The sequence below is a fragment of the Cygnus atratus genome, chromosome 27 (assembly GCF_013377495.2).
Source record: "Cygnus atratus isolate AKBS03 ecotype Queensland, Australia chromosome 27, CAtr_DNAZoo_HiC_assembly, whole genome shotgun sequence".
Classification (NCBI taxonomy): domain Eukaryota; kingdom Metazoa; phylum Chordata; class Aves; order Anseriformes; family Anatidae; genus Cygnus; species Cygnus atratus.
The window spans coordinates 4,850,110-4,859,351 of record NC_066388.1 but is presented as its reverse complement, the minus strand read 5'-3'; the positions used below and the strand labels follow the sequence as shown (position 1 = coordinate 4,859,351).

Here is a 9,242-nt window from a genome sequence, read left to right as displayed (position 1 = left end):
GGCCTTCCTCCTCCTCCTCCTCCTCGTCCTCCTCCTCCTCCTCCTCCTCCTCCTCCTCCTCCAATAAAATGGCCGTTCCCCACCCGCACAGGGACCCCCCTGTCACCCTTCCCAGCCAGCCCCGCTTTGGCGTAGGCGCCCACTTGCCAGCCCCATCTTTTGGGGGAAAACAGCCGGCAAATGGCTTCGCCTCCGTGTGTGAGCCGCCCCTGGTGGTGCTGGAGGGGTGCAGCTGGGTGTCGGGTCCCTCAGCCGTCACCGGTTGGTTTATTTAAAGTAAAAGGAGAAAAAAAAAAAAAAACAATCCCAGCCCGTGTGGATTTGAGGAGGGTTCCCACATTCAGCAGGATGTTTTGGGGTTTTTCGCCCTGCCCCATCCCCTCCCAGGGGCCTTCCCCACCGCCCCCTCCCCAAAGTCACTTTTTTTTTTTTTTTTTTTTTAAGGTATCCGTTTCTGTGCTGTGACAAGGTCTTCTGCACCGCTGGCCGTCCCCTGGGGCAGGGAGACCCTGGTTTGGGGAGTTCTGCCCCAAAAGTGGCTGGCAGGGGCGGCTCTGGCTGCTCAGGGGGACAGGCTGGCAACGTTCTCCTTGTTTTTAACGTTTCCTGCTTATTTTTAATGTTTCTTGCACCTTCAGCGTTATTAGCCTCGCGCTGTGTCTTGAAGGGGCCAAAACCGTTCCTCCCCTGCGCCCCACGGCAGCGCCTCTAGATGGTGTTCTCGAAGATCTGCATGGAGCTCATGATGTCCTCGTCCTGCGAGGGGCAAGAGGGACAGGTCACAGCCCCCAGGCCCCCTGGTGGGACCAGCGCTTTTGTGTCCCCCCCCAGGAAACCCCATGAGGTGCAGCCTCCTCTCCCCCCAAACCCATGGGGACGTCCCTTTGGAGGGGACGAGGACAGGGGGTGAGGAGGAGGAGGTGGCACCGAAGCCCCCCCCAGGTGCCCCACCTGCTGGCACGTCTCCAGGAACTCCTCGAAGGTCACCACGCCGTCCCCGTTCCTGTCCATCTTCTGCAAGGGAAGAGCTCAGCGGGGACGTCCCCGTCCCCGTTAGCGGCGTGCCAGGGGGGAGGCCGGGCTCACCTGGAAGAAGAGCTCCACGTGCTCGGCGGGCGCGCTGTCCCTCGGGGCGGGCAGGGTGCAGCGCCCCATCATATCGTAGATGGACTTCATGATCTCCAGCATCTCCTGGGGAGCGCACAGAGCGGGGCCGGGGTGACAAAAAGCTCCCCAAACCCCCCAGGGCTCCTTCCCAAGGACACCTCCATCCCCCAGCCCCATCTCCCTCAGCTTTGTCCCCCTCTGGACGTCCCCGTGGGTGCCACTACCCCTGCCAACCCCCTCCTCATCCCCCGGGGCACCTCCTTGGTGATGAAGCCGTCCTTATTAATGTCGTAGAGGTTGAAAGCCCAGTTCAGCTTCTCCTGCACCGTCCCCCGCAGCAAGACGGAGAGGCCGACAACAAAGTCCTGCCCGAGGGACAGTGGCCGTGAGCGGTCCCCGCACCGGGACACGTCCCACCCGCAGGCGACCCCGTTCCAGACCCCACAAAAGGCACCGCAGCGTGGCCATCGACCGCGGGGACTTTTCCTATCGATCCCGTTGCTATTCTCGCTCCTATCTATTTTTAATCGCCTGGGATGTGCCAGCCGCTGCCGCAGGCTCCCCGCAGCCCCCCGGCACCCGCCGGCAACGGGGCTGCGGATTTTCAGGGGCACCGTTTCGACCGGCTGATCTCGACCGCACAAAACCTCGCCGAGCCCCTGCCCGAGCATCCCTCCTCGCGCGTCCCTCCCCGTGATTCGTATCTGATGAATCACGCTGCTGGGCACGCTCGCATCGAGCCGAGCAGCCTCATCACCGCCAAGGGTGGTGGAACCGGCGTCCCCCTGCGGCACCGGCGTCCCCCCGTGGCACCGGCGTCCCCCCCGCGGTGCCGCCCTGCTGCTCACCTCGAAGCAGAGTGCCCCGCTGCCGTCGGCGTCGAAGGCGTTGAACAAGAAGTGAGCGTAGGCGCTGGCGTCTGGGGAGGGGAGGCAGGTGAGGGGGGGGTGAGGGAGCACCCCATTTTTTTTTTTTTTGGGGGGGGTGACGCCACCCCGGGGCGCCCCGACTCACCGCCCTGCGGGAAGAACTGCGCGTAGATGAGCGTGAAGGTCTCCTCGTCCACCCGGCCGCTGGGGCACTCCTGGGGGGGGGCAGAAGGGGCGCCAGGTGAGCCCCACGGGGCCGCGGCCGCTCCCCGAGACCCTTCCCCGGGCACTCACACTCTTGAAGCCGCGGTAGAGGGACTGCAGCTCCTTCTTGGTGAACTTGGTCTGCACCTGCAGCTGCTCCAGCCCCTCGGGTTGGTGCCGCACGGCCGAGAGCTCCAGGTCGCCGTCGCTGCTGTCTGTGGGGACGCGCGGGGCTGAGTGGGGCCCCCCCGGCGTCCCCCTCACCGACAGCTTCGGGGCTTTTTCGGGGGGTTTTGGGGCAGGCACCAGCTGGGTGGCTTTGGGGGTGAACACCGGGCGCCCCGTGGTCCCCAGGGAGGGGACGCGATGGTGAGAAAATCGCGGCATCCCGCACCTTACCCGCCTGGACCTGGCCGCGCTCGGGAACAAACCAGGAATCCCCCAAACCTGGCAAAACCTGGCAGCTCTCCCCATCACGATGGGGAACTCACCCGGGGCGGCTCCATCCGCTGCGAGCTCCGGGTTTCACCGCCCGGGCAAGGAAACGGCTCCGTCAGCGCTTGGAGGGCTTCCCGGGAGCTGCTGGACTGTGCCCGCTCCAGCAGCATGATCCCGGAGCATCCCAAAGCGTCCCAGAACATCTCAGATCATCCCCACATGTCCCAGAGCATCCCGGAGCATTCCCGGCCATCCCGGAGCATCCCAAACCATCCCGGAGCATCCCGTGCCCAGGCTCCCACCCGCACCACGGCCGCCTCTCGCGTCCTGCTCCCCCCGCCCCGGCTCTCTGCGCCCTCCGTGCTGCCGGAAGGTAATTAATAAATGATGCCTCGTTAATGTTTCCAGCCCGGGAAGCCCCCGTGGAGCCGTTCGATGCTGAGCGGGGACAGCAGGAATTTTGGGATGGGGAAGGTGGGATAGGGTTGGGGAGAGCCCCGGTCGTGCCGCTTGTCCCCAGACTGGGGGGGGGACACCCTGGGGACCCCCATGGGCTGCCGTGGGGGTTACTGGGCTGCCGGGCTGGCGTTGGGGTGCAGAGGGGCGGTGTGGAGCCCCCCGTCCTCCTGGCTGGGGTGGAATCGGACCTGGGAGTCCTCAGACGGACGTTTTGGGGGGGGTTTGAGGGGTCAGTGCGGGATTGGGGATCCTCAGCATCCCATCTCAGGGGGTTTTTAGGGGTTTCTGCAAGCTTGGTGGTCCCCATTCTGCTATCTCAGGGGGTTTCAGGGGTCGAGGTGGGCTTGGGGGGTCCCCAGCAACCCATTATGGGCAGGTTTGGGGATCGGAGGGGGCTTCCCCAGCACCCTGCCCCATGCGCTATAGGGGTGAGTACGGGCTCGGAGCTCCCCAGCACCCCACTCGGGAGGGTTTTGGGGGGCGGCGTGTGCTCGGAGCCCCCCAGCAGCCCATTTTGGGGTGCTCAAGGGGGAGACCAGGGCCACAGCGTGCTCAACGGGGCCGTGACACGGCGGTGAAGGGCACCCCAAAACCTCCAGGGTCCACCACGGAGGTTCCCGGAGAGGCACCCACACCACCAGCAGCCCCTCCATGAGGAGCGTCCCCTGGGGTCACGTCCCCGCCGTGGGCACCCCAAAACCGAACCGCATCCAAACCCAGCCCGGGGAGGGGGCCGGGGGTTACCTTCCGCGGAGATGGGCTCCAGGATGCCGAACTGCTTGAGGACAGCGATGAAGAGGAGGATGACCACGGCCACGGCGCACAGCTCCATGCCCTGCATGGCCATGGTGGGCCGGGGGCACCCCGGGGTGGTGGCGGCAGCGGCGGCGCCTTCGGGTGCTGCGGCGGGGCCGTCCCCTGCCCTCCGCCCCCCCGGCCCTGCCCTCCTCCCTTGGCACGCACCCACAGCTTCGGACACGGTGCTCGCCCTTTTTTCCAATAGTCTCTCGTTTTTTTTCCAATACTTTCTCCTTTTTTCCTGTAGTTTCTCCTTTTTTTTTTCCAATAATTTCTCTTTTTTTTTTCTAATAGTTTCCCCTTTTTCCCAATACTTTCTCCTTTTTTTCCAACAGCTTCTCCTTTTTTTCCAATACTTTCTCATTTTTTTCCAGTAATTTCTCATTATTTTCCAATATTTTATCATTCTCCCTACAGTTTCTCATTTTTTCCAATACTTTCTCCTTTTTACCAATACTTTCACCTTTTTCCCCCACATTCTTTTTCCAGTAATTTCTCCTTTTTTCCAACGTTTTCTTTTTTTTCAAGTTTCTCATTATTTTCCATATTTTCTGCCTTTTTCCAATATTTTCTCATTTTTTTCCAGCAATTCCTCTTTTTTTTTCCCCCAATAACTCCTCCTTTTGTCCATGTTTCCTCCTTTATCCTGATATTTTCTCATTTTTTTCCCCAATATTTTCTCTCTTTTTTTTCCTTTCCCGATATTTTCTCTTTTTTTTTTTCTGTTTTTTTTTTTTTGAATTTTCTCCTTTTCCCCACACTTTCTCCTTTCTTCCTTCGACCTGAACAAAGCTGGAGGGCCAAACGGCTGCTACCTGTCTTCCCCCACGCATCACCCATGGGTGTCCCCTTTGCCCTGGCATCCCCCCCCCCATTAAAAACACGCCAAGAAAAGGTTCTTTCACCCCCCAACGGGCCGAGGCGGGCAGTAATTACCCCCCAGCAGGGTAATTAACAGCCCCCCCCACGGCCCCCATGGCTGCCAGCAGGCATCGATCCCCGCCTGCAGTATTACCAAGGGCGAGCCATTACCGCCGCTCCCGCGGGTGCGATGAGCACAGCCCGTGCTCAGCAGAGCGCGGCCGCCCCTGCCGCGGGGGCCAGGGCTTCGTGCCCCCACGGGACCCCCGAGGAGAAAGGGGGGGAGCCAACTTGGCAAGCGCCAACTTGCCAACGCGCAATTAGCGCGGCGGTGGCTAACGAGCCCTGACGGGGGATCGATGGGGATGAGTAAGCAGTGCGGGGAGCGGCCGCTGGCACCCGGCCTGGGCTTTGCTGGGGGGGGGAAACTGAGGCATGGGGGGAAACTGAGTTATGGGGGGAATCTGTGTTATGGGGGGAAACTGAGGTATGGGGGGAACTGAGTTATGGGGGGAAACTGAGGTATGGGGGGAACTGAGTTATGGGGGGTAACTGAGTTATGGGGGGAAACTGAGTTATGGGGGGTAACTGAGTTATGGGGTAACTGAGTTATGGGGGGAAACTGAGGCACAGTGTGTTTGTGGGGACTTCAGCTCTGTCTGTCTGTCTGTCTGGCACCAGGACCGTGCCACCACGTCACTAGGGTTATGGGGACGTGTCCCCGTCGGCGCAGGGCGGCCATGATGTCCCCATGACCCAGGGGACACGTCCCCACTGCCATGGGGCCCGGCCCCAAGCAGGCCCACGGCCACCCTCTGCCCTCGCCCCCTCAGGGCCCGTTGCCAAGGCCAGGCCTCGTTGCTAGGGGCGTGGCCTCACCCACGAAGGGCGTGGCCAGTTGCGAGGGGCGTGCCCCGTTGCTAGGGGGCGTGGCCACAACATCAAGGGCGTGTCCAGGCGGGGCTCGTTGCCCCGGGCAACTCGCGCCCAGCGGCCACTTCCGCCGCGCCGCTACTTCCGCTTCCGCCGCCGCCGCCGGAAGTGCCGGGTGCCGCCGCCGTCGCCGCCGCCATGGCCTCAAGGTTACTGCGGGTGAGCGCGGCCGTGCGCCTCCTGCCCGCCGCCACCGCCCGCGCCGCGCCCGTCCGGCACCTCGCCGCGCCCGGTGAGCGGGGACCGGGACGGGAACCGGGAGGGAACGGGAACCGGGCGGGGGGGGGGAGGCCGCGAGCTCCCGGTCTGACGGCGCCGCCCCTCCCGCAGGAGACCTCGCCAGCGACCAGGAGCAGGCGACGGGGCTGGAGCGGAAAGTGCTGGAGGCCATGAACAAGGGCCTGGTGAGCGGGGGGCGGGACCGGGACCGGGGGGGGCTGGGGCCGGTTTGGGGGGGGGCCGGGACCGGTGGGTCGGGGGGGGCACGAGAGCGGGGGGACACCGTGATGTGGGGGGGGAGGGGGGCGGAATGCCCGGGGGGGGGTTCATGGGGCCGGGGGCTCACCCGTTGTCCTGGAGGCTCACCCTTTGTCCCCTCCCCCTCCATTTTTGTCCCCCCCCCACCCCACCCCAGGACCCCTACAGCATGTTCCGGCCCAAGCGCTATGCGGGGACCAAGGAAGACCCCAACCTCGTGCCCTCCATCGGCGACAAGCGCATCGTGGGCTGCGTCTGTAAGTCCCCCCCCCTTCCTCATCCCTTTGTGTCCCCCCCACCTCGTCCCCTTGTCCCTGTCCCCTTGTCCCTGTCCGTCCGTCCCAGCTGCTCTCTCCCCCCCCCAGGTGAAGAGGACAACAGCTGCGTCATCTGGTTCTGGCTGCACAAGGGGGAGGCGCAGCGCTGCCCCTCCTGCGGCGCCCACTACAAGCTGATCCCCCACGAGCTGCCCCACTGAGGGACCGGCCCGGGGGGGGCCGCACCGGACCCGCCTCAGCACCCTGAGGACGCCCCCCCCCCCGCCCCAGCACCCATCTGGAGTTTTCGGAGCCGCGCCATGCCCCCGCGGCGCTCGTTGTGTTGTTTGTGTTCCCCCCTCGTATAAAAACGAGTTGTGTGTGGAGACCTGGCCCCGCTCATTCTGTACCAGGGGGCAGCACCCATGGGTGCGGTGCGGGAGGGTGCTGCAGGGTGTTGGCGTGGGGGCAGTGAGGGGGTGTCGCTCGCCTTTGGGTGCTCCCCCTGTGGTGGGGGTGGTGATGGAACGCCCCAGCTGCAAGGGGGAGGACGGGAAGGGCACCCTTGGGTGCTTGCTTGCGACCTGGAAGGTGACATTCGAGGTCGTGGGGTGGTGACGCCGCCGTCACTATCCCCAAACCCTTTTGGGGGGGGTAGAAGCGTGGGGGGGGTCTCCTCAGCATCCCCCTGGTGGATCCCTGTGGAGGCTGTGGCTGTGCTGCTGCGTCACCAGCGCCCGGACCATGGCCTCCGCTGTCCCCTCCGTGGCGAGGCCGCCTCCCTGCAGGCGTTGTTTCAGCAGGGCGGCCCCCAAGGGGGACCCCCCCCCCTGCTGGCCGCGCTCCTGGCCTTGGCGGAGGCGCTTCCCGGGGGGGGGTTTCCTCCAGCACCTTCCCAGGGAGGACGGAGGTGAGGCCGCCCTGTCCTCCACGGAGGTCACCGCGCTGTCCCCCAGGCCCGTGCCGCTCCTCCCAGCCTCCGGCAGGGGCCCAGGGCAGGGTGGAGCCGCGGGGCAGCGCCGGGGCGGCCTCATCCCCGCGGGAGTCCCGGGGGCCTCCACCCAGCGCCCGCTGCCAGGGGCTCACCGCGGCCCCGCTGCTCCCGGCGCTGTGCAGCCCCTGCCTGCGGGGCCTCCCCCCGGCCTCCCCCCGGCCTCCGGGGCTGCAGAGGCCGGGTTCGGGCACCCAGGGGTGCGGCCGATGCAGGCCCAGGGGCTCCCAGGCGGGCTCCCCCCCCCCGCGCTGTGCTCCCTGCCCGTGACGTCACGCGCGCCGCTGATGACGTCAGGCCGCCCCGCTTTGAGGCAGCGCGGGGCCTCCGCGGCGCCTCCTCCAATGGGAGCTGCCGGCGGGCGTGATTGACAGCGCGGAGGGGGCGGGACGGGGCGGTGACGTCACGCCGGGTTTGGGGGCGGGGCGGGGGCGGGGCCACGCGCGGGGGGCGGGGCCTCCCGGCGGCAGAGGGCGCGCGGGGACGCGGCGGGCGGAGCCGCTCCCCCCCGCCCCCCCGGTAGCACGTGAGGCGCGGCGGAGTGCGGCGGTGACGTCACCCCTGTCGCAGAGGGGCGGGGCCGCGCGCCGGAAGCGGGGCGGGCGGCGCGCGCGGAAGGGCCGGCGCGGGGCGGGCGGGCAAGATGGCGGACGGCGACAGCGGCAGCGAGCGCGGCGGCAGCGGCAGCGGCAGCGGCGGGGGGGGAGGCGGCGGAGGCTTCGCGGCGCCCCGGGGAGGAGGCGGAGGAGGGAGCGGGGCCGGCGGCGGGGGCGGCGGCGGGGCCGGCCCCGAGCAGGAGACGCAGGAGCTGGCGTCGAAGCGGCTGGACATCCAGAACAAGCGCTTCTACCTGGACGTGAAGCAGAACGCCAAGGGGCGCTTCCTCAAGATCGCCGAGGTGGGCGCCGGGGGCTCCAAGAGCCGCCTCACGCTCTCCATGGCCGTGGCCGCCGAGTTCCGCGACTACCTGGGCGACTTCATCGAGCACTACGCCCAGCTGGGGCCCTCCAGCCCCGAGCAGCTGGCGCAGGCCGCCGGCCCCGGCGGCGACGAGGGGAGTGGGCCCGGGCCGCGGCGGGCCCTCAAGAGCGAGTTCCTGGTGCGGGAGAACCGCAAGTACTACCTGGACCTGAAGGAGAACCAGCGCGGGCGCTTCCTCCGCATCCGCCAGACCGTCAACCGCGGCCCCGGCGGGCCCGGGGGCTTTCCCGGCGGCCCCCCCGGGCTGCAGAGCGGGCAGACCATCGCGCTGCCCGCCCAGGGCCTGATCGAGTTCCGCGACGCCCTGGCCAAGCTGATCGACGACTACGGGGGCGAGGAGGACGAGCTGGGCGGCCCCGGGGGCGGCGGGCCGGGCGGCGGGGGGCTCTACGGGGAGCTGCCCGAGGGCACCTCCATCACCGTGGACTCCAAGCGCTTCTTCTTCGACGTGGGCTGCAACAAGTACGGCGTCTTCCTGCGGGTGAGCGAGGTGAAGCCGTCCTACCGCAACGCCATCACCGTCCCCTACAAGGCCTGGGCCAAGTTCGGCGGCGCCTTCTGCCGCTACGCCGAGGAGATGCGCGACATCCAGGAGCGCCAGCGGGACAAGCTCTACGACCGCCGCGCCGGGCCCCCCGGTCCCGGCAGCGGCAGCGGCGCTGGCGACGACTCCGACGGCGACGACGTGGACGACGACTGAGCCCCCGCCGCCAGCGCCCGCCAGCCTCCCCCCTCCTCTTCCCTCCCTGCCCTCCCCGGACCCCCCTTCCCCTCCTCGCCGCGACGGGGAGAAGGGGGCCCCGAGCCCGCCCCCACCTCCAAGTCCCCCTCCCTGGCCCCCGGCTCCGCCGCCGGAGAGAGGAGAGA

General features: G+C 67.0%; 3 protein-coding genes across 4 annotated transcripts; 2 read left to right on the top strand and 1 right to left on the bottom strand.

The window, feature by feature from the left end:
* Positions 1–473: 473 nt before the first annotated feature.
* KCNIP3 (potassium voltage-gated channel interacting protein 3) lies at positions 474–3,924 on the bottom strand. The gene is made up of 8 exons (XM_035568767.2): positions 3,822–3,924; positions 2,271–2,395; positions 2,122–2,191; positions 1,956–2,026; positions 1,365–1,472; positions 1,087–1,191; positions 952–1,014; positions 474–756 (listed from the first exon to the last, which is right to left on the bottom strand). Exons 1-8 carry the CDS (start codon positions 3,922–3,924, stop codon positions 709–711), a joined length of 693 nt encoding a protein of 230 aa, XP_035424660.1. The 3' UTR covers positions 474–708.
* Positions 3,925–5,689: 1,765 nt separating this feature from the next.
* Positions 5,690–6,789, top strand: LOC118259369 (cytochrome c oxidase subunit 5B, mitochondrial). Of its 2 annotated transcripts, XM_050715795.1 has the most exons (5): positions 5,690–5,773; positions 5,808–5,901; positions 6,000–6,073; positions 6,304–6,403; positions 6,512–6,789. In XM_050715795.1, exons 2-5 carry the CDS (start codon positions 5,808–5,810, stop codon positions 6,622–6,624), a joined length of 381 nt encoding a protein of 126 aa, XP_050571752.1. In that variant the 5' UTR covers positions 5,690–5,773; the 3' UTR covers positions 6,625–6,789. The 2 variants fall into 2 exon arrangements, with proteins under 2 accessions (XP_050571752.1, XP_035424726.1); XM_035568833.2 differs by having other exon boundaries at positions 5,738–5,901.
* A 1,248-nt stretch (positions 6,790–8,037) lies between these two features.
* On the top strand, positions 8,038–9,075 carry PURB (purine rich element binding protein B). Its single transcript, XM_035568832.1, has one exon. The coding sequence runs from the start codon at positions 8,038–8,040 to the stop codon at positions 9,073–9,075; it is 1,038 nt and encodes a 345-aa protein (XP_035424725.1).
* The last annotated feature ends 167 nt before the right edge of the window (positions 9,076–9,242 follow it).

Coding starts and splice junctions, on each gene's coding strand:
- LOC118259369 (XM_050715795.1), top strand. CDS start 5,808: ATGGCCTCAAGGTTACTGCGGGTGAGCGCGGCCGTGCGCCTCCTGCCC. Junction 5,902..5,999: donor CCGGCACCTCGCCGCGCCCG/GTGAGCGGGGAC, acceptor CCCCTCCCGCAG/GAGACCTCGCCAGCGACCAG. Junction 6,404..6,511: donor GCGCATCGTGGGCTGCGTCT/GTAAGTCCCCCC, acceptor TCCCCCCCCCAG/GTGAAGAGGACAACAGCTGC.
- KCNIP3 (XM_035568767.2), bottom strand. CDS start 3,924: ATGGCCATGCAGGGCATGGAGCTGTGCGCCGTGGCCGTGGTCATCCTC. Junction 1,473..1,955: donor GCGGGGCACTCTGCTTCGAG/GTGAGCAGCAGG, acceptor TCCCTCGGGCAG/GACTTTGTTGTCGGCCTCTC. Junction 1,015..1,086: donor ACGTGGAGCTCTTCTTCCAG/GTGAGCCCGGCC, acceptor CTTCCCTTGCAG/AAGATGGACAGGAACGGGGA.
- PURB (XM_035568832.1), top strand. CDS start 8,038: ATGGCGGACGGCGACAGCGGCAGCGAGCGCGGCGGCAGCGGCAGCGGC.